Source organism: Rattus rattus, chromosome 10, assembly GCF_011064425.1.
Source record: "Rattus rattus isolate New Zealand chromosome 10, Rrattus_CSIRO_v1, whole genome shotgun sequence".
In the NCBI taxonomy this organism is placed as follows: domain Eukaryota; kingdom Metazoa; phylum Chordata; class Mammalia; order Rodentia; family Muridae; genus Rattus; species Rattus rattus.
In genome coordinates this window covers 65458673-65481932 of record NC_046163.1, presented here as the reverse complement: position 1 = coordinate 65481932, position 23260 = coordinate 65458673, and the positions used below count along the sequence as shown (strand labels likewise).

Sequence of the window (23260 nt, the reverse complement as noted above, 5' to 3'; positions counted from 1 at the left end):
GACAGACCCAAGTCTCCCTGGGGTGTCAGACGTGTGGAGTCCTTGCAGCAGCGGCCTTCATGGCCCACCTGTTGGCTGAGTTTGTATTACGGCAAGCCTGCTAGCCTGTGAGTATTCAGTATCTGCTGGGCTGAAGAAAAAGCCAAAAACCTACTTCCTGTAGCTAACAACTCTACTTGCTTTTGCCACAAGAACTGAAATGTCTTTTCGAGCAAAGTAAACTCAATAGTCTGATGGATATTACAAAATATCCCAAGTGCCTGAGTAGGTTAGGAGAGGGGAAGAGCCTTGCTGCACTGGTCACAAGATACTGTGGGACAGAGAATGGAAGGCTGGCCTATTCCAATTTCAGACAAAACAAAAACAGGCAAGTGTGGTCGAACCGGTCACAATCAGTTATGAATAAATTTGTGAGTCAGATACATTGCCAAATTTTTCTTTAATTTTTTTTGAGACACTGGGAATTCCCAGAGCTTACCAACAATTAACTCTAATGTTAAATGTTAACTGTAAGTCATTACAGTGGGTCAAACGCAGAGCCCCATGCACTCCACCACCAAAGAAAACACCCAGAGAATATTTAAATATTTCCATGACTCTGAAGGTAGGAGAGAAGGTATGGAGGCCTGGCCTAGGGGACAGTGCTTGTCTGGAAAAGGCCTTAGATTCAATCCCAACCACCGCCAAACGGGACAGACAGGAAGAGAACTAACAGAGGTTAAGACAGAAACACCAACAGCTGGATTGGAAATGCGGCTCTTGAGGTGCTCTACACTTTCACGTCTTTGCTGAACCAATACATTTCCTACAAAAAAACAAAACCCATCAAAGCACTCCTTGCTAACAACCTCACTTTACAGTACCAATGTAGAATATTTCTTTCTGAAACACAAAATACAGGTTAAAATGGTTTTAAAAGGACTTCAACGATCACTGGCTTACGAAACATCTGCTGGAAATGAAGTGCGCCGAATACTAATTTGAACTTCGCAATCCTGTCTGTACACTGCAAACAAACGTGAGCTGCAAATGCTCCTGCAGTGTGTAAATGCTCCCGTGTGTACACACAGCCAAATGTGCACATTTAACCCTGACGTCTCAACTCTTCCTGTGCATAAGCACTGTAACCAGGAGTCCACAGCCACTGTGTTCAATCAAACATGGTGCCCCGCTTAGGGGTAAGCTGCACTTAGCGATGGGTTTCCATTGATATTTATTTTCGAGACAAGCTATCACTATATCCCCCCTGTCTGTCCTGGAACTACTGTACAGTCTAGGTTGGTCTTGGACACCCCGCAATCCTGCCTCATTTTCCCAACTTCTGGGAATACTGATGGGTGCTAGCATAGCTGGGCACTTTTAAAGTCACTGGATCAAATGAAAACAAAAAGAAATGAATCCGAGGGGAATTCAGTCTTAATCATTTTATTTAGGGAAGAAGAGGAAGAGAGGTGGCAGCCGGCATCTGATCGACATCAGAGATACACAATGTGGAGTCACGCTGCTAAGACAGCCATGCTCAGATGCTTTGGCCACCGTAGGGCATGGATGGGAAGAGACCCTGTCTTTCTGTCTTGCACAACGGCAGGGTACATTCATGAGGAAGCAGAGGAAATGTCTAGACTATTTAAAGGTCATATGAATGATACATTTAAAATCATGAACTGATTTGAACTGAATCTCTATCAAATGTAAACCAGTGGGCTTCATGCCCCAGCAGACAATTGATTTACACCAAAGTTTCCTGTTTTACTTGTGTTTATTTCTCGGCTGTGGTCAGGTCGACCCGAGCATCACTTCTTGCTGCTCTTTACAAGGACTCGAATGTTGAAGGGTACTCGTGGGCAGCTGGCGGTGGGCTAGGGGCTGGTGGTTCTCCTGTAAGTGCTGGTCATCCACTGTGAACAGATAAACACTGGTAGAATAGGAAGTGTCCGCAGTCACCTGTGAGTCGAGTCTTCTTGTGTGAGAGTAGAACTCTGGTGTCACAGCAGCTCATGAGGACTTTGCGGCAGAAACCGTAGCCAAGGGTTCACACTGTCTGGAGGGCAGTGATGGGAAGTGCTCAGAGAGAGCAGTTATGGAGCCCCACCGCTTGGCATGTGGGCTGCTCCTGTGTGTCCTTTAGGACAAGGTAAGGACACAGTAGCCACTTCCTCTGAAGCCTGGAGCTAAGTGTACAGGGGTCTAACTGTTTCTCGCTGGCTCAAAATTGAGCCTTTATTTAAAAGTCCTCTCCTAGGGCTTTACAAGACCACCAAGAAATAAAATGCAAAGACAGACACGTTTGGAATAGACCTGGGGTCCAGCACACGACTGGTCTCTTCCATCTTCCCCTGCGAAAGACGGCTATTTAAAATGGCAGTTTGCTAGTGACGAGCTTGTCCCAGCAGCAATGCTCTCCCCAACACAAGTGTTCCGTGAGGCACAGCTGTCCACCTGTGTCCTAGGTGGCCCAATCCTTACCACGGCCACTTCCCAGAGTAGAAGAAATGCAGACATGTGCTGGACTCCCAAGGCCCCATTTATTATAGAGGACCACATAGGAAAGGGCTGTTAACCTGTGGAACCTTTCCTACTGCCTTAAATATTTAAAAAGAATTTTTAATTTACAAAATTGAAGTTCATACTGCTTTAAGGATACACTAGTATGGGTGGGTTATCACAACATTTTCTGAAGCAAAGGAGACCATGGTTGGTAATAATGAGTACCGGGGTTTTTAATGAAGATTATAATAAATCATTTTTTTCTGAACAAAGAACTTAAAATTTCTGACATTATGAAGAGAATGACTTAGAAATGGAATGGAAGGAACATAGTGTTTCACTTAATTTTAAAGTAAGTGTTTTGGTCTGAGAATGATGGGTCCCCGCAGTTTCTCCTGTTCTTGGTAAGTGGGTTAGGCCATTGCCTGACATCTCGGTTTTTGGACAAAGCTATTTAAATCTTCAAATAAACTGACTCAAAAGTTTAATTTATTTACTTCAGTGACTAAGCCTTGAACCAGCCACTCTTCTCCACTTTGGAGCTGATCCTTAAACCCCAGCCTTTGGGAAGAGGTAGACATCTAGAGGGCAGGGTTTACAGTTCAGCCAGGATGAATTTAAAAATACATTTTCTTTTAGTAATGACTTTATGTCCTAAATGAGGTAAACGTATAAACTCTGCACTGGAGTGATGCTGACAGCACTGGTGATGACAATGAGGACCTTAGCTCTTGTCAAATGTCAGAGGGAAACACTGATTTCTGTCTCTCCACTGTGAATTTATGCTACATTGTTGAAAAAAGCGTTGTTACAAACTGTCATCAGAGCCAAAGCAAAGGAGTGCCAGCTTACCAAGCCTTCTCAGATGAGCTAATGACTGACTCCTGCACGTGGGGAGAGGGAGGCAGAACTACTTAGTGTAGGCAACATGAGAATGCGACCCTCTCCAACCAAGTGGGTGTGCTCAACTGTTTCCAGGCCGCACGCACGCACGCACGCACTACTGCACTGAGCCGGGCAGCAGAAAGAACTGACTTCTAGGATCAAAATAAATAAGAGCCCGACTGTTCCTCGTGTCTAGGAACCGATGGAAACTGAGGAGACATAAAGGCTGCAGCTCGTACTTCAGCACCGTGGGCTGTGATGGAACCCATTTCTATCGCTGTGGGACTCTGCAGCCTGGAAGCTGCCTGGAGGCGGTGCTGAGGTCATCTTCACACCAGTGGGCTCTGTGTTCATGTTATAGCAACGGGCACGGCAACAGAAGTCACCGGTTCTCTTCTCTGCCTTTCTGCTCAGGCAGGCTTTCCCGATGCGGGGACAGGGCTGGTGGGAGTGCTTTTTGGTAGAGGAAATCCAAGTCCTAACCCTTTCGGCCTCTGAATGGCTTGAACTGGCTCCGAGATCCCTCTGCCATCTCGCCCGAGGCCTGCCCCGGGTGTCCATCCCATACTCTGAAGCATTCGGTTCCCGATGTTGCTCTCTAGGATTGGCTGGGCGTTTTCACCTACGATTCCTAAAATGAGAACACAATGCACAAGTTAAGATCTGCCCAGGAGAAGCCCCAGTGTTTTTCTCACCCATCACGCAAGCATCCTACAGTCTACTGCCCGCCTCACACAAAGCCACAGGCTCAGGTAAGCGCTTGAATATGAAAAAAGCCAGCAAACCAGGAAACACTCCACACCTGGGTGGTTTCCGTGCCACATGGGCTGCGGTAAACATACAATTATCCTGCAAGAGCTTACATTTGCTTCAGACCCTGAATGTAATAAAATCGAACCAAACAAACCCAATACATAAGTGGTTACACCCTGAATTCCGTAGGTGTGTATGCCTCAGAGCCACGTGGATGGTCTTCCTCTAGCATTCTCCATTTGACTTTGCGAGCCGGCATTTTCACTTATCCTGGAGCTTCGTGGCTGTGTAGACCCCAGGACAGCTGGACCCGGGATTCCTGTCTGTCATAAGCCAGGCTGCAGCACAGGTGCTAGAATTCTGAACTCAGGCGCTCACGCACATCTCCCCAAGCCCAGAATATAGTCTTGGCTCCTCTCCGTTTTATTCGGTTTGCCACCTTCTCCTTACAGGCCCATGTCTTCATGGCTATAGAAGAAGTGACACAGGAACAACACAGAAGACCACTAAAGAGCTCACGAGGTCCTTCCTGAGACTTGAGGGACAAAAGTCTCTCTGCACAGACCCACACGATGCCTGTGATGGCCCAGCTCAGCCCGAGTCTGGGGTGTCTCTGTTCTGGAGTATGGAGAGAGGCTGAAGTGGGCCACTTAGTACTCTCCATGGCTCATGAGTCAGACGGCCTCCTTACCTCAGCTCTGTCACAGTCTTCCACCATGGAGGTTTCTCCTACCTGACTGAGGAAGATGATAGCTACTTCTCTGTTTGTACCTTTCTACCGCCACAAAGAGCTGGGACTCTGTCCTAGGCCCCAGAGAGCCTCTAAAGGCAACAGGAGAGTCCCCAAACACCGACAGTGACAATAACAAGTGCCCAAAGGCTCCAGATACAGCGCTCTCCTAGTTCTGGTGTGGGTGGGCTTGCACGGGTGAGGTTTATCACTGCTCTTTAACTGCACACACACTTGCACGTGCCCTTCAGTGCACATTTTCTAGGGAATAAGAAGTGTCAGTGTACGGCATTCAGGGAACCAGAGTGGGTTTATCTCACTGCCTGGCAGCACCAGGCAGAATGCTGCACATGCGCTGTGAAAAGACTGACCCTCTCTTACGCACTACAGAGTGGCCAACAGTTCTGCATTCTCCATTTTCAGGGCTTCAGGACAGGAGAAATAGTGCTCACCACTTGTGAAGCTCACTCCAGTCCGCAGGGATCAGGCTACCAAAATAGTCAGCAATCATATGAGTTTTTGGCTAACTGAATCAGATGCCAAAGGGCTGGAGGCCCCTCAGGGTTAGAGTGCTTGTCAGGCATTGCAGGGCCTTGGGTTCGATGCCCATGATAGTAAGAAACGCGCCCTAAGCACCATGTGACAGGAAGGGCCCACTATGACCTGCAGCTTGAATGGCAGCAGCTGATCCCCAAGTTTCCTGGCTAACATGACTTCCTACTTGAATTGCTACACAAAGACGTCATTTATGAGACTGTGAGAAAGACAGAATGAATGAAATGAAAAACGAACAAAAAATATAAAGTCAAAGTCTTAAAAAACATAAGTCTTTATTTCACAGCAGTGACCACCCTGAGCCTGTAGGAGCTGCTGAGCAGGTGGGTGTCAGGCGACGCTGTGTACACACACAGCTCTGGCTTCTCACTGAGTCAGTGCGCTGGCTCTGCGGTAAGCTGAGCTGGGCTCAGAGGTTTGATGCTGCCCTGACTTTAGATCGCTGGTACTGAAGCACAGAGGCCTACGGGGCTTGTTCTTACAAAGTGGCCAAGAACTTGTTCTTTCTCAGTTTAGAATGGCGTCTGCACTGGCTGGTTCTGTGTGTCAACTTCACACAGGCTGGAGCTATCACAGGGAAAGGAGCCTCCCTTGAGGAAATGCCTCCATGAGACCCAGCTGTAAGGCATTTTCTCAATTAGTGATCGAGGAGGGAGGAGCCAGTCCATTGTGGGTGGTGCCATCCCAGGGCTGGTGGTCCTGGCTTCTATAAGAGAGCAAGCTGAGCAAGCCAGGGGAAGCAAGCCAGTGAGTAACACCCCTCCACGGTCTCTGCCTCAGCTCCTGCTTCCTGCCCTGAGAGCTCCTGCTTCCTGTCCTGACTTCCTTTGGTGAACAGCAACGTGGAAGTGAGTTTCCTCCACGACTGGCTTCCTGGTCCTGATGTTCTGTGCAGGAATACAAACCCCGACTAGGACAGTGTTTAATTTTTTTTAACTCAGTAAGACTAGTCAAATAAAGCAGTATCTTGTATTTGAAAAAAAAAAAAAAAAACCTAAAGGACCCAATTTCTAAGTGCAGTGCATTCCCATAAAGGAACAACGGAAAAGACAAAAAGGAAGGCCAGGCCACTTCATTTGTCATGGATCTATTCTCTCTCTGCTTGGGACTGTGGCGAACGCAGCCTGATTTAGTTCTTGTTCCAGGTTCTAGCCTGTCTGCTGGGTTCCCTGAGTCCATTGCAGGAGAGCCTGTCTCTCCCCTCAGACCCTCCACACAGCAGAGCTTGTGTAATTGGCTCAAGAGACAGTGATCCTGCATCGGCCTCTCTCAGTCACTGATCTGTCCAGCTGACTGCAAGCCTGACGGGCAGCCTGTTGAGTAATTTGGCTCCTAAAGTGTCGGACTGATGTCGGATCACCAGCCAGTGGAAGGGGAGGTGAAGAGCGGCTTCCCACACAACTGCAAGCTCCAGCCATCCCTACCCTGCTCAGAAGGCAGATAGTTATTAATCCTCCATATTCCATCCAACCCCTTTGCTGGCCAGCAGACTCAGGGCTGGTAGTATTAGCAATGCAAACAGAACTGTGGGTAGTAACTAAGTCCCCAGCATCTACCTTAGGGATCAGAGGTGAGGACGGGAGGCATGGCTACTGCTTGTCAAAAGCATCACTTATTTCACCTGTACAAGCATACTGTGTTTGGAGGAGTGCTTTCCTGTACGAGGTTTAGGTTGTAACAAACTGAACAGCTCGGACACCAGAAACCGCAAACAGCACTAAACTCAGTGCGGTGGAGGGCAGGACGCTGAGCTGGGGTTGCAACCACATCAACACACGTTTACCACGTTTACCGCCAAACCTTCACAAGTTCCGACTCCTACGGACCGGACCGTGACACCCAGAGCGGAAGTGCTGGCCTGCAGACGAGCGACCCCTCTTCCCTCTGCTGCTCACTGCTTCCCTGGCCTTTACTGATGGCTTTTCTCACACTGTAAATGCCCCTGCTGCGAGGCTCTTGCTTTAGATAACAGGGAATCCACGGCCTTTGCTGGAGACACACACTGGCTTTGGTATGTGACTTTGAAGGTGGCAGAGAACAAGCCATACATTAAAAAAGTCAATACCTAACCATATCAATATTCGATTTAGTTGTCAATATGCAACACAAGGGGGAGGGAGCAGTAAATAAGCTAAGGCACTGACATGAATTTGGTGCTCCTGTCACAATTAATAAATGGACACCCAACAGCACTGCTGGTTGGTGCGCCTTCTTGACTGAATTCTGCTCAGCACTCTAGCGCTGAGGACTGCAGGGTGGCCCCACTTTGGCAGCAGCACAGTCAGATGTGGGGTTTGGGTTCTGACGGGCTGAGTGTCTTACAGACATTCCCTATCATGAGTGCATTACTCCAGTGCTCGTGCCGAGAGCCGTCAGCTGACACCGAGCCATGTGGGAAGGGGAACTAAGTTCCGAGTCGTACACTTGCAGCTCAGAGAGGATACAAACAACATCCGCCGCCACATCGTCAGTCTGCTCCCTACTTCCTATGAGAACACTGTCTTCTTTGTTCATTTTTAAAAGTTCCATCACTTACATTCAGTGCTGACTAAAAGAAAGAAACACAAGAGTGTGTCTCAGGGAAGCGTGTCTTTTGGAAGGTCTGCAAGGACCTGTGAACACAGCGCAAACATACCTGTGTGTGTGGGGGACACATTTACGCGTGGGTGCACATGCACAGAGCCCAGAGGACTTTAGGTGTCTGCTTTTGCTGTATATTCCCATGAGACCCCATGTGTCTTTGAAGCTGGAGCGAGACTGGGGCTAGGCAAGTCCTAGTGACTGATCTGAGCCTCTGTCTCTGCCCCCACACAGCTCTGGAGTTGCTGGCGCTCTTGGCAGTGTCTAGCTGTAGATAAGCAGCTTCACTCAGCTGTGCCATCAGTGTGGGACGACGTCCCCAGCTGACACCATTTGTTCCCCTTTGAGAGGACTGCTGCACGCAGGCTTGACAAGTACGCTTAAAGTCAGTGACATGGCATTCTGAGTAACTAAGGAACCAAAACAACAACAACAACAACCACACACACACACACACACACACACACACACACACACACACACACACACACACACACACTAAATAACTACGAACGTTACTCCATGAGCTAAAATCTAGTAGTAAAATGAAAATCCCAACTCTTAAAAGGCTCTCAACAGGCCTGAAGTACAGTATCTGGAATATTCTGGCACACATTTTTGACAAAAGACTGTTCTGGCTATAGTTAAGGTTTACGTCTAACTTCTGCATGAATGGTCTCCCTGATGTCCTGAGCTCTGAGGTGAGAACCCTCCTGTACAGGTAAGAACTGTGTGACCCTTCCTCACTCCATACAGTGCCATGTGCAGGGTGCTTCTGCTTTGTCACTGTGACCACACAGGACCATTAGCAATATCTCTAGGACCTGTCCTTCTGTGGCTTCCTGTTGAGGAATTCCGTCCTGGCCTCAGGAGACTAGAAGAACTTACCACAAATATTAGACTAAAATGTGGCTGCTTTTGATTTCACAAGCATTCCATATTCCCCCACGGTAACCAGCTGGACGCATCTTCTATAAATTTCAGACACATAATAGGGTTGAAGTCAGTATATGCAAGAGCGGTCTCTTTTTTCATTCATTTTATATTAGTGTGTTAATTATATAAAATAATGGGTTTTGCTGTGACATCTTTATAATTGCGTATGATGCATTTTGATGGGACCTGCTCTCCTATTACTGCCTCTTCACTCTGCCTACTCCTTCCTAGTGGTCCTTTCTTCTTTTGGGACATGATCCTTTTGATAACTAGGTGGCATTTGGGACAGATGGCCTCTTTAGCTTTGTCTCTGACCTTTTCCAGAGATACCCAGGCAATATCTCTTAATGAAAAAAAAGGACAAATATTTTCACAATATCCTGTAAGCTCACTCACATTGTATGTGGGAAGATTCTAATCAGAACATGGCTGCTGAGCCCACATGTACAGCACTGAACTCTATCAACACCATGCATCATACTCCAACCCTAGCTTCTGACTGGAGGGGTAGGCAGGTTATCTCAGGAAGGAAGAGATGGTAGGCAGGAAGGAAGGAAGATAGGAAGGTAGGGACAAGAGCAAAGGAGGTCTTCACATGTCCTCAGAGGAGGTGCACACTCAGGATGCTAAGGGCAAAAATGGGAAAGTCGTCTTTAGCAGTCACAGGGTGACCACCTTGTCCCCCACTCAGACCTAGTAACCACACAGACTTGGTAGGGAGCTGCTGTCCTCTCATCTGTTTAGGCCCTGTCTCTCCTGCAAGTCCGTCAAGTTCCCCAAGCCCGCCCAAGCCCGCCCAAGCCAGCCCAAGCCAGCCCAAGACGCAGCCGTGGAGGTTTCTCTATCTGCGCGGCCCACCCATCTGACGCCCATCTGAGGGGGCCCAGCATGGATTAGCTACTTGCCAGGTTCACGGTGAGGGGGCTACACGTCCTAATGTAAAGGCAGATGCCCTGCCTTAGTTTCTGGCAGCCATGCGTCTCTTGCAGGAGGGTGATTACGGCCGCCTGTGTTTTATTTGTGGTGATTTATGCGCGGGCCATTTGTGCCCCACTCCAACCCGTTGTGTTTTACCTGCTGTAGTGGGTCCGGGTCCAGGCAATGGAGCAGCTTTTCTTCTCCTTTTGATGTCTCCTGTGCACAAGGATCCTAAATGCATGCTTGTTTGCCTACAAGTAATTATCAGAAGAAATAAAAACTATTAACAAAGGAGGGGAAATGACATACAAATACACAGCTTGTATAATCTGAACCTAAATCAAAACATTCTCACCAAAGATGGAGCGGCATAGTAAAACCACCAATCTTGTTTATATCGAAACATAATTACGTTTGTTGACAAGCGTTCAGCAGCTAAATGCACCATCATAAATTGTTACTGGGATGAATAATATAAAAGGAATGCTTTTTAATTTTCAAAACTGGCAATCTTTCTGGCTCAACATGAAATCAAGCACTGTTGCTTCTGACAGGAAAATAGCGAAGATTAATTATCTAAAGAGATCACAATATTGTTGCTAGGTTATCAATTGGTTGCTAATGCTTTACTGTCAGAACGACATTTATTACAGGAAAAGTATGATCAATTTCTTTTAGGATATTATGCAGCAGTGAATTCTTTTAAAACATTTTAAGTGGATGGAAGGGAATGGCGATGCTGTCTTATAACTCACACAATTAGAATGGTTTAATTATTCACTTGTCTGGAGAGAACACGGTGAATGCATACATGCCTGGCTGCTGCTCTTGAGTATCCTCGCATGATCCAGGTCACAGATATGTAGACACACGATACACAAGGACCCGAGGGAGCCAAGTCACTTAGGAACCAGTTACAATTGCCTAATTTTGCCTAACTTTAGTCCTCTAGATTAAAAAGGTTTTATAGAAACAGTGGCACAACTAGAACTTACAAGGGTAAAATCAAAGAAAGAAAATCTTCAGACTTTACAAGCCACAGAAGGTTTCTGTGCTCATTCCCAGGACCATGGCCCTAGATACAAGGTTGGGGTAGGGCCTGAGGACCAAACCAAGGAGGAGAAATAAGGCAAAATATTTACTTAAAGCACATGAGGTTTTAAAGAATCCAAATTGAAAATAGCCCGATATTTCAGAAATGTAAGAGGTGATACAGAGTCAATGGTATACATTCATACTATATCCATATGTTTATGTTTAAGCACAATGAAAAAGTCTGCTGAGCAGTGGCACACAGCTGAACAAATTACTCCAATGTGCATGCAGTTCCAGTGAGGGAGTTCTGTAAGACAGCAGGCAGAGACAAAGAGCATGGAGCAGTGTACCCTACAGAGCAACAGGATCTCTTCGTTTCCCTCCTGTGCTTGGTCCACTTTTACAGACTAAATTCCTATGTAAAAAATTACTGAGTTAACAAACAATTTTGCTTTGCTCCTAAATGGTTATTGTCACACAAAACTATAACATATTTATTGGATTGGAGAGGGAAATATTGTCTCATGCTCTCAAGATAAATGATTATGGTCATTTTTATAAACCATATAAACATTTTAATCATTATAAGAAAACCACAGAGACCTTTACTTTTTGTACCAAATTAATTCAGCAAGCATTTGCTAGTATGCACATATGAACTCAGCACATGTTTTTATACAGGTGGCGAGAATGCCCAGAACAGGGAGGGAGAGGTGGAGACACGAAGAAAAGGGCAGTCAGCACTTACCACAGAGTAAGTGAAAGTCAAACAGGAAGATGATGTTGAAAATCAACAAAGTAATTAGCAGTGGTGGTGGCAAGACAGTTCTATTACACATGCATACACACGCACACACATGCGCACACACACACACACACACACACACACACACACACACACACACACACACACACACACACCTGTAAGATTTCTTTCTCAATGGAAGGAGCAAGGAAGAGCTCCTGTCTACAGAAAGGTAAACTGGAGCTCTTCCAGTTGTGCTTGTCTGGCTTTTCCTCCGTAATCCCAATAACAGCCGCTTTATCCCCATTAATAAATTTGATAAATTCCAACACTTCCATTTCCTATTTTCTCCAGTCATGAGTTTACCTTTCTTTTATCACTTGTGTGAGCATATGTGCAATGTATGTGTGCCACGTATGTGTGCACATGTATGTGTGCCATGTATGTGTGCCATGCATGTGTGCACATGTGTGTGCACATGTATGTGTGCCCACGTATAGAGGCTCAAAATCCACCTCAGGTGAAGTTCCTTGGCATGTATTTGCTGTCTCTTTTGAAGTGAGGTCTTTTGTTGCTGGCCTGGAGACCACTGATGCAGACTGGGACCCACAAGTGTCTCAGCCTCCATAGCACCAGGATCACACGTGTGGGCCAGGCCCCACTGCTTTGTCTGGATGGTTAAACCCATGTCCTTATGCACTAAACTGCTTTACTGACTGAGCTACTCTCCCGGTTCTGCCTTCACACATTTCATTCCACTGGCATCTCTTTGCCAAAACTTAGGCTCAGGTATCTAGAGCCTACACCAACAAAGCTCAGCTACAGTACAGGAATGCCTAAGAAAGAAAGAAAGAAAGAAAGAAAGAAAGAAAGAAAGAAAGAAAGAAAGAAAGAAAGAAAGAAAGAAAGAAAGAAAGAAAGAAAGAAAGACAGACAGACCGACCAGTCTGCAAACAAGAAAATGGTGGAAATTGGTTGTTTTATTTTAGTGTGTGTGTGTGTGTGTGTGTGTGTGTGTGTGTGTGTGTGTGTTGCCTGTACGTGTGGGAGGAGCCTGCAGTCAATGTCTGGTGTCCGTACCCCTCTCCGTTTACTCTTGACTTCCTGCCTGGTGTTAGGAATGTGAACTTGTTCTTCAACCACATTCAACCAGCAGTCACTTTAGCCCGGAGTCATCTACCCTGACTGCTAGCACTGCGGGCTTCTTCTACCCAACACTGTTCTCGAAAGAGCTGTTTATACCCCAAGCACTTAACTTCATTTTTCACACTATTCAAAATGTATTAGCAAGGCCCACTTTCAAGATTGTGGGAGACAGACTTCAAGAATACTTTCCTCTTCTAAAACTTCCGAGGATCTCTACAGAGAACACAGCGCCATCTTTATTCAACAGTCCTGCTCACCCAGTACAGGTACACACTGGGGCAAAGAACTACATGGAAACCACAGTCAGAGGCAACAGGTGGAGCAACCTGAGACCTGAGCCGGAAGGAAGAAGTCGTTCAGGAAGCGAGTGCCCCCCATGTGGGGAGATTTGGGCTGCTAATCAGCAGGAGCACAGGCTGGCCCTGGGCGGGCCCCACTTCCACCTCACTCTAGACAGGGGTGTGGAGCAGCTACAAACAACTTGGTCTGTTATTCAGGTGTCAGGGTTAATGTAAAACACAGCAGTTATGATTTTAATTTAAAAATCAATGACTGTCTCAAAGGCAGCCTTGCGTCTTTAGTCTGCTTGAGTTCTGCACAGCACAGGGCTGTGAGCTAGCTCCTTTTGGAGGAGAAGGCACTGGGGCATTTTAAAGACAATACAACATTCTATGAATACGAAGTTAAAAGCTGCATTCTCCTTCGGAAAGGCCTGTCTGAGACCTGCGGTGACTACGCAGTGCATCTGTGCTAGCTGCACATGCTGGATGAGAGGAAGGCTGGCGGCTCAGCTCACGGTTTTGCTCAGCACCCTCAGGTCAGCACTGGGAGCCAGGCATGATGGGCTGCAGTCTAGACTCTCCAGCCATCTACACAGACAAAGGAACAAGTCTGCTTGGATTTCCCTGTTGAGAACAACTGGAGGCAGGCTTCCTACAAGGTAGTCTACTGAACACAGGAAAACCAGAGTCCTGGGGGCCCTCACTTTTGTTTTGCTGTTTCAATAAACTGCCTTTGACTTATCCCTATTGTTTACTGCGAGCCAGCCTTTCAGATGGTCTGACTGTAGGAAACTGAGCATCTTATCATCTGGAGGGAGGAAAAAATCATCATCATCATCATCATCATCATCAACAACAACAACAACAACAACAACTAGTCCAACTAGTCCAAGCAGGCCTATGATGACAAACCCCACGGAGAAGCTCCTTCCCCGAGAGAAGCGTGGCTTTGACAGGGGCTGACAGTACCGAGGCAGGCCATGTCAAACACAATAATACTACAGGCAAGACAACAGGAACTTGTCTCTTCCATGCATGCATTTACAAAGAGAGGCTTTTCCGAGCATTAGGCCTTGCAAAAGCTGCCCCCTGGATACAATGTGTTCCCAAGGCCTGGGACAAGTTACAGAGAGAAGACAAGCAGATGTGACCATGGCCCTAGCATTTGGCAAGAACGCTTACTGTCAGCTGGGAAAATATCTGCCTGGACAGGGCATCAGCTGCACAGAAGTGAGCAGGGTCTGTGGTGTCACTGGAGGAGTGCCCGGGTGGCAGAGGGATGGACAGCACTGCGAACCGCAAACCCATGTGACCATCCCTCTCTAGATTCACATGGCCTTCTCTCCCCCTTACCCACCGTCAGTATGTCTCCACAGATTACACTGAACAGGCTGGGGTGGGATCGGCTCTGCTCCTTCTGGCCCCATACACACAAGTCTGAGGAACTTAAAAGCAAAACTTTAGGACAAGGACTCAATCCTTGTTTTTCAGTGTCTTCATTTAAAGTACCCTGTTGTCCTCACCACCCTCCCTTCTCCTCCCCATGTATACATGCGTGCATACTTGTGTATGTGTGCTGTATGCATGGTCATGCACATGCAGGCTTAGTTCAGAGGTTGGTGTCCCCCTCAAATGTTCTGCACTAAGTCAGGCTCACACGGGTTGCCAACTCAGCCCAGCGAGGCAGCTTGCTTTAGGGATCTCCTGTCTCTACCTCCCAAGAGCTAGGATTATAGACCTGGTTTATATGTGGGCGCTGAGGAGATCGGATTCCTGTCCTCGTGATGGTGTGCAAGCCCTTGGGTCTGCTGAACCTCTTCTGTGTCAACTCTCCCAGGACGCGGACAGCGAGTCTCCATTTGGAACGGTTAGTCTTGGCTCTGATGCCTTCTCTCTGTCAAACTTTATCACTCGGCTTCCCATTCTGCTTCATCCTACAGCAGGCCTCCTTGAATGTGTCGCATTTTAGGTCAGTTTCCTGAAGTAGATGCCTGGCCACAGTGACAGGCCTCTTCCCACATCTTGGTTCCTTCAGAAACAGGCCACTGCCTGCACCTTCCCAGGCGTTCACATTCAGGACCAACACCACAGCTTGCCACAGGGGCTCTTTCCAGGATTCCTGTGGCAGACTCTCCCATGGGAAACTCAGCAACCCACATCTATTAACCCTGCACTCTGTGTCCAGAGCTCTGTCCCTGGACATGGGTACTCCCTGCCAGCACACAGCCCTCTCAGCTGCTACTGACAGGTCTGTCCGATGAGTGGGATCCAGCTTTCTGTGCTCACCATGGCCGAGTGCCTTCAGAACCAAGTTGAAGACCATGCAAACGCTTCCCATCAACAGCTCTTCTCCCCCCAGGGCAGGTGATACCTCCTTTTGATCCGTTAATAGAGAGGTTTCCTGAAGCAGGGGACTGAAACTGGCCATCTAAGCATCTAGCTATGCATGGAAGCCCAATACGCTCAGCACTCAGGAGACTGAGGCAAACGCACACTGACAGAAGTTAAAGGCTAACTACACGGTGACTCCAGGTCATTGTGAGCTACAGTGAGGCTGTCTCAAGAAATGGTCTTTCCATAACACTTTAAATATCTCATACATACAGCTACACAGTGACTCCAGGTCATTGTGAGCTACAGTGAGGCTGTCTCAAGAAATGATCTTTCCATACACTTTAAATATCTCATATATACAGCTACGCGGTGACTCCAGGTCATTCTGAGTCTCCTAAAGCTTTAAATACCTCATGCATACAGGGTCCTTTTCTAGTACAGTAGATGGACAATAAAGTGTAAGAGTTTGGACAAGGCATCCTCCAGGTACCGGCACATACGGACTCCAACAGTCACTGCTTTAGCTTGAGAGCACCACCCACTTCTCTTCAACAGGAATTTCAAAAAAAGTATTTCTCCAACTATTATGTCAAGTCAGTGGGTTCAATGTATTTAATAATTATCAAATCTTCAATTATTAGATGCTAACTGAAATGCAGAGTGAGACAGGCCACATTCTCTAAAGCCTCCTTTGTAGTTTCCATGCATGACTGGGCTGTGACACACTGGCTTCAGACTGAGCTCAGCTGTGACTAAGCCCGCTCAGGAGTCAGTCATGTTGCTGTCTGAAGTGCATTTGTGAATAAGTCAAAACGCAAAGGGAAATGGGGCAGCCACTTTTATCTGCACACGGACATACTGTTTGAATGTCAGCGGACACTTGTGAAAAATGGAACAAGATCTTTGTTGAGTCTGTTAGGAGTACCATGTGAAAACAAACGTAACTGAATCTTGTTAAATTGCTTACTAGTGAAAATCTACTGGAATCCACTGACCTGCCACCTCCCTGACATGGCCTTTTGGGTTCCACTACAGAAATAAGTGCTCATTCTTTAGAAAAAAGGTGTCTTCTACTTTAAGCTACGGTTACTTTCTACACAGACTATATGCCACAAAGGCAGTGGGGACCGCACCTGATTTACTGAAGACTATTTCCCTCAGCAAGTGCATCCTTGCTAATATCATATGCTTACAAAATAGTGACTGAATGAAATTTAACCAGGCATGCCCAGAGCTTACAAGAGTTTTCTCTTATAAACCATTCATACTTTTATTGATTCCAATTTCGCTGAGTGTAAGTCCCTCCTTACGGAAACAGAAACATGCTAGGTTCCTTTGGTGAGTGTCTTAGACTGTGGGGTACAACACCGCGTGTTCACTACAATACAGACCTGCACCCCACTTCTACAGTGCTGTCATTTCTGAATAATTCTGCATCTGAGTGAAGGTCTGTGGAGGAATGCTTTCAGTCCCTTCTTCCACCATGGCTGGGTAAGTAAATCTGACAAAGAGGCAGAGTACGGCAGCTCTTCAAATTCAGTGCAATCCAAGTATATGGGAAGCTACAACCTGCGGGTTTATTCTCAGGACTTGTTTGACACTGAAATATTTGAATCAAATTCCCCTTAAAACTTCTCTAATCCAGGTCTATTACTCACCGTATTTAAAGCCCTGATTTTCAATGCTCATGAAGTAAACAACCATGCTACAAGAACCATTTCAAATACAAACCATTTTTTTCTTTTCTCCTTATACACTTACTGACAGACATAAGCAGGTGTGTTTCTTCTTTTTTAAATTCAGATAATACACGCTAGATGATCAGCTTCCCAAAGAGTTGTGATTTCAAAATGTTTTCATATTTTCAGACACACATACGCCAACTTTAACAGTCTTTAAGATGTTAATGTGGAAGACTGAGCGGGTTTCCATAAAAACAAGGGGTAAGCTTTCAGGAAGCAGGCAGGTTAACCGCCAACGTGTCCCACAATACTATGGTGGTGGGGACTGAACCCAGGGTCTCATAAGAGTGCGTGTGCGACTGCGGCAGACCTGCATCTCCAGCTCAAGAGCACTGCTTCACAGGGACGAGAAGTACGGCTGGGTCACATCCAACGAGAACTTCCCTAGCGCTGACTTAGGAGCACTGTCCCTTCATACGGAGGGGTAATCAGAAGACCTGCTCACAGGGCTAATCTTAAGGCAGGGACAGTTCAATCCCCACCAGCACTCAGTGTCAGCTGCTATGAGAGGCTGGCTGTTATGGCACATGCTCTGCCCCAGCATTCAGGGGCAGAGGATACAGTCTCAGTCTGCATTATACAAGACCTTATCTAAGGAAGAAAAAGGAAAGGAGGCTCTTTCTCAAGGGGGGACCATGTCAGTTCTGCATTCGTTCGTCCACACCCCAGTCTGTAGTGGTTAGGAGGACAAGGCCAAGGAGCCAGGGAGCCAAGTTCAGTTCTTGCTTCTCTGTCTGTTGTCTTAGGCACCTGGCTTTCCTTCTCTGGAAAGGGAGAGGCTAACGAAGCAACTCCCATAACGCTGATGTGAGGAATAAAGTCAGTGTGTCTCTTGGCGTGCAGTCAGCAAGCCCCTACGATGGGAATATGCATGCATTGAGAATGCTATATATGCTCTGAGGTAACTAAAAACTGAAGGGTGCAAGGGAAGTCAGGACAGAGTTGCTTACTTGCTTTATGATCAATAAACTAAAGATACTAGGCATCTGGAGGGCTGGAGAGAAGACAGCTCCATGCTGCTCTTGCACAGGTCTGGTTGGTCCAAGTTTGGTTCCCAGCACCCACGTCAGGCAGCCCACAGCCACTGCCACTCCAGGCCCAGGGAATGCGGCACTTCTGGTCCCCACAGGCCCCTGCACCCCATGCACGTCACCTTCCCTTTACACATCTAGAAAGGTGCACAGGTACAGAACAACAACATGTGATGCTTGCAATGTTCTTGTGAAGGGTGGAGGGGTCACAGTCAAGAGCTATCAGCATGAGGCAGAACTGGATGAGGCTCTGATGTGAGTGTGGCTATCAGAGAGGATGAGCTGGCTTCATTTCCAGAAGTTTACCAGACAGCCTGAGAGTAAGACCGGGGGTGGGTGGCGGTCTGTTCAGGTGTCTTCCCAAGAGATGCAGGTCAGACCACAGGGTGGGCAATGTCCTGAACAAACTGAGCCGAAATGGGGTGGGAAGGGGTGTAACGCAGGCTGGGATGACGGCTGGACTTAGAAAAATTCTCCTTGTAAATATTTGACTGTGGAACCTTAAATCATTTTATGCTATTTTAAGAGAAAATAGTAATTTATTTTTACTTACTTTCAACATAGAAAAGTGTATATTCCCAGTGAAAATACTTAACATGTGCACAATAAACAGGAAAAGAGGGAAAAAAAACCCCTATCTTAATGATTATTTTACTGGCAGTCACAATGGTTGTGTGATTTTGAGCCTGCTGGCTGGTATTGCCATATAAAATAAGTACTCCCGTGCCCTTGACATGGACTATCTTCAACGCTGTTCAAGCGTAGACTGACGAAGCGAAGCCCACAGGACGGTGTTCTGGATTTGAGCTAGAGATGTCAGTGTGAACCACATCTTCTACGAGAAACAAAGGAAAAGGGAAGAAGAGAGAAATCCTATCGGCTTCCAGAAAGGACTCGAAACTATGCCCTGGCAATCTAAGTGGTTTCCGTATGACAAGAGCAAAGCTGCGATAAAGCACAATCCGGAGTCGATGGAGTCGCCCGTCTCAAGTGGGACAACTGGGCAGCCATTAGGATAACACCTGATGGACAGAGACACATCACTGTCTCTAAGAGAAAAATTCAGCTCTGCAAACTGAAAGGAAGGCAGATCCACGCCTTCATCAGGCCACCTCCACATCATCTAAGTGGTCCGAAGAGGAATTCTTCAAGGAAGTAATCCCAGGCGGACAAAACCAAAGCAAAGCAGGAGAACTGTCACCACGTTACATTGCTCATGGACAAGTGGCAGTGGCACCAAGGCCAATGCATTACACAAAGAGCTGAACGAGTGACAGCACACACGTGTCCCTTTGTTAAACCCAATGCCACAAAAGAGGAACCTGACTGAGGGCACTGCCTTACTACATCTAAATGCTACTTACAGGGCAGAGAGGACAGAGAAGCTCACCTAATGAGGCCAGAGGGAAAACAAGGCAGGCTTGTCCCAGGTGGGCTGGGGCTGTTCACACGACTTCACCCCTTCTGTTTTGTGTATTCAGATTTTACCTACCAGGTTCATGCCAAAAGGAAGAAAACAAAAATAACTGAGCTCTTTCCAAAACCTTGTCAGTTTTGGGTCCAATCTGATGTCTTCAACAACAACACAACAACGTAAAGAAAACAGGATATGTATGGAAGGAGAATTCATAAGTGTAAGGGAATTAAAGACATTAAAGAATAAAATCAGTCAAGAAATGTGTGATGTGACATATATTCACACGTGCTAATTTTACCTGACTTTACTGCTAAAGTCAGCATGATGGTGTTACCATGACTTTGTCAGAAGTTGCCAAATACTTTGATCAGTAAATGGATTAATGACCTGAACACCAAGCAAGTGCAAACGGCCAACACATGAAGACAAATCTTCAGCCATCAGAAACACAGAAATGGAATCTTCATGGAACCCCAGCTTACTCCAGTCAGAATGGCTGTCAGGAAGATGCAGAACAAATGGCAGCAAACGCTGGTGAGGATGGCAGAGAGGACCCTAGTCCATTACTGGTGGAAATGGAAATTAACATAAATTCCTCAGAAAACCAAACAGAGAGGATACTACTCCTGGGCACATACACGAAGGAACCCAAGTCATCATGTGTACACACACATACACACACACGCACGCACGCACGCACGCACGCACGCACGCACGCACGCACGCACGCACGCACGCACGCACGCACACTGCTGTGTCATCTGCAAAAGCCAGGCGCTGGCATCAGCCTACCTCTCCACCAGAGGAGGAGTGAGTACAACAGGGTTGGAATAAAAAGTAAAACAAGAGAAATGCAGGACAATAGAAGTAGGACGTGCCCCACATAGTGTGAGCATTCAAAGTGTGAACAGCACAATCTAGTCCCATATGTGGAATCCATATTTTAAAAAGACACAGAAGTAGGAGCAAGACCATTTGGAAGGGGTAGGACAGCCAGCAAGAGGTGGTTGAGACTGGAGAACTGTACTGCGGTGAATATGACGTTTGTGAAATGCGTGTATAGAGACGCCTCAAGAAAACCCAGGGTTTATAAACCAAACATATGCTGATAGGAAGGGCCTGTGCTGTAGAGTGAACTGGCATATCAAGGTGTGTATGTCTAGCAGGCAGGATCTGCAGTTGGCGAGAAGAGCATAGGCGCGCACACTTGCTAATGAATTACTGTGAGGGTTGGGGTGTGACGTTGTACTAACATCGCCTCTCCCCCATCCTCGCTCACCAACGTCTGCAGCCACCTGTCTTCTTCCTGACAGCCGCTCTGACTGCAGTGCGAGGGAATTTCAGTGACGTTTTATTTCCATGTTTCTGATGGCAAACATGTTGAACGTGTTTCCACGAGCCAGCCATTTGTACTTCCTTGTATTTTCTGTTTGATTCATTAGCCCTTGCACACATGGATACCTATCTAAAAGCCAGAGCTAGCTGACTGGCAGATATGAGCTTCAACTTTTCTTAGCATTCCTCCATATAAACATTTCTCATGGTAACATACTAAAATGGCCTTCAGCTCGAGCACCATTTTATCTTCTGGTCCTTATGTTTATAAGTTTAGAAATATGGAGTCACCATAGCCCATGTGGGCTCAGTGAAACAGACCATTCATAACTTTTAAGGACTAAATTTGAAATTCAATGAAGCTGTCTGTGAGGCTAGCAGTGTCCTCTAGTTTAGGAGCATGTCTACATGATAACCCGCTGTAAAAGAAAAAAATTACAAAAACCTTTATCCAAGGTTTACTGTCCTTAGGAAGGAGAATGAATCCTTCTCATTCTATCTTTCTAATTAGTAATTTAAGCATATGTTCAGCATTTAACTCTAAATGTTTGCCTTCTCCCCAAGCTCTAATACAGCTGTCCAAGATTTGAATGCCAGAAAACATTTAAATATCAACATCTGTTGAATTATGTTAATTTAGTGTAATATAATTGGGCATGAGTTGGAGTTGAGCAGAAATATATGAAATAAAGAAAGGTAAAGTCCCATCTGTAGCCTGGTACACAACGGAATCAATACGGAATGACACAGTGTTTATTCCCGAAGAGAAAAGGGAAGAGAGAAAAAGAAAGTACCGGATATAAAGAAATTTGAGTAAAAAGCAAACCAACAACTAGGAAAACAAGTTTCACGTTACTTTTAAATTTATTTTGTATTTATCTAATAATTGAACAATGGTTAAAGTGATAGTTAAATTCTTAATATTTGAATTTTTATATATTATTAAGGGATTTTAATTACAGACACATGGGCATTAAAATTTATACTGATGGATAATTCCTGCTCTATTGTGATCCAGTTGATCTGGCTTAGATTCTACATGCATAAGACAGTATTGCACATGCAGGATTAACTGACGCAGGCCTTCACGTTGGCGTAGGTTTATTCTGGAGCAGGAATGACACAAGCTGTCAAGTGGCCATATTCCCAGCAGCTCTCCACTAAAGGGTTAGAGCTGGAGCTTGTGGGAGTGTTTTGGCCAGGAGCACACTGCATCAGCATCCCCACATACTCCATAAAGAAGTGACAACTCGGGCTGCAGCGTGACACAGCCTTGTGATGCTGCTCTGCGGGTGCACCTTAATCATTTCCTGGGGGACCCATCCCTGCGAGCTAAAGGTTAGACCTGTGTCGGGGCCCACTTAGTCACTGGGCCAATTTGGAGAGTGCCAACTGTGAAACAGACACCTGTCCTTAAGGAGATGGACTTCGCACCGCAAATATCTTTCAGTTAAGGGTCGCAGGAGCAGCTCGCACATGCTCACAATTTTCCATCATTAGTGACCAGAGTCACATCCAAAAGCCATCCTTGGGGACAGAGTCTGTGCACATGTCTAGGCATCTGAAAACATCTAGTTCATCTGTGGGAGAAAGAGTTCCTACGTGATCCGAGATACACTGGGAGGAGTACATCTTTATAGAGTCTGATTTACTACACAAGGACACATATTTCCAGTTGGTAAGCTCGCTCATTCTCTGTGGTCCCTCAGATCCAACCAAAACACAACAGTTCAACATTCAAATTGGCTAATTTATTTGGTATAATCATAACTTAAAATAACCCTCTCCAGTCATTCATTTAAAATCTTGGCAAGGAAGGTTAGGAATTCAGAATGCCAAAGGACAGGAGCCACGAGCACTGGCAATTTGCGTACAGTGTGGTTTTATAAAATACAGTAATTTGGTCGTAGAGTGTAGAATGGGAAATTAAACCCCTTAAAAGCCATTTTATGTCTTGTGTGTGGGAAGCTCCCAATTACTCTGCTCTAACTATCTCTAGCCCTCGAAGTTATTCAAATGCTCTTTTTAATTAGGACACATATATAATTAAATGTACTCCAATTAAACAAATATGGAATGCATACATTCTAATTAAAGTGAACATGTGACTATTTTCTATTAGTTTGGCCATGCACACATAAGAATGAATGGGAATCACTTTGAGAGGGTTTTCTTTCTGAAGGGCTGAGCAAACCTGTTTACAACAAATATGGTCTCCCCTAGTTTTCAATTTGGGAGAAAGGTTATGAAGGACACTAACATTTTAAAGTCAGCATTTAAAGGTGGTCCCAAGTCACTCTCTGGACACATAAAATGCCGACTAGTCAACCAGCATAACTTGTTTTAAAAA

At 46.1% G+C, this 23260-nt stretch overlaps 1 protein-coding gene across 4 annotated transcripts in view; it reads right to left on the bottom strand.

Moving 5' to 3' along the window:
• Positions 1–420: 420 nt before the first annotated feature.
• The window catches only part of Gpatch2 (G-patch domain containing 2), a 142731-nt gene continuing 119891 nt past the window's right edge, over positions 421–23260 (bottom strand). For 2 of the 4 annotated variants that reach the window (XM_032915790.1, XM_032915791.1), the window contains 2 exons: positions 10001–10095; positions 421–4003 (listed from right to left, as the gene is read on the bottom strand). In XM_032915790.1, the coding sequence (XP_032771681.1) occupies positions 3783–4003; positions 10001–10095 (316 nt within the window). In that variant the 3' untranslated portion in view covers positions 421–3782. Of the gene's footprint in view, positions 4004–9852; positions 10096–23260 lie in introns of those variants that run through there. The other 2 variants (XM_032915786.1, XM_032915787.1) reach the window with 1 other exon arrangement.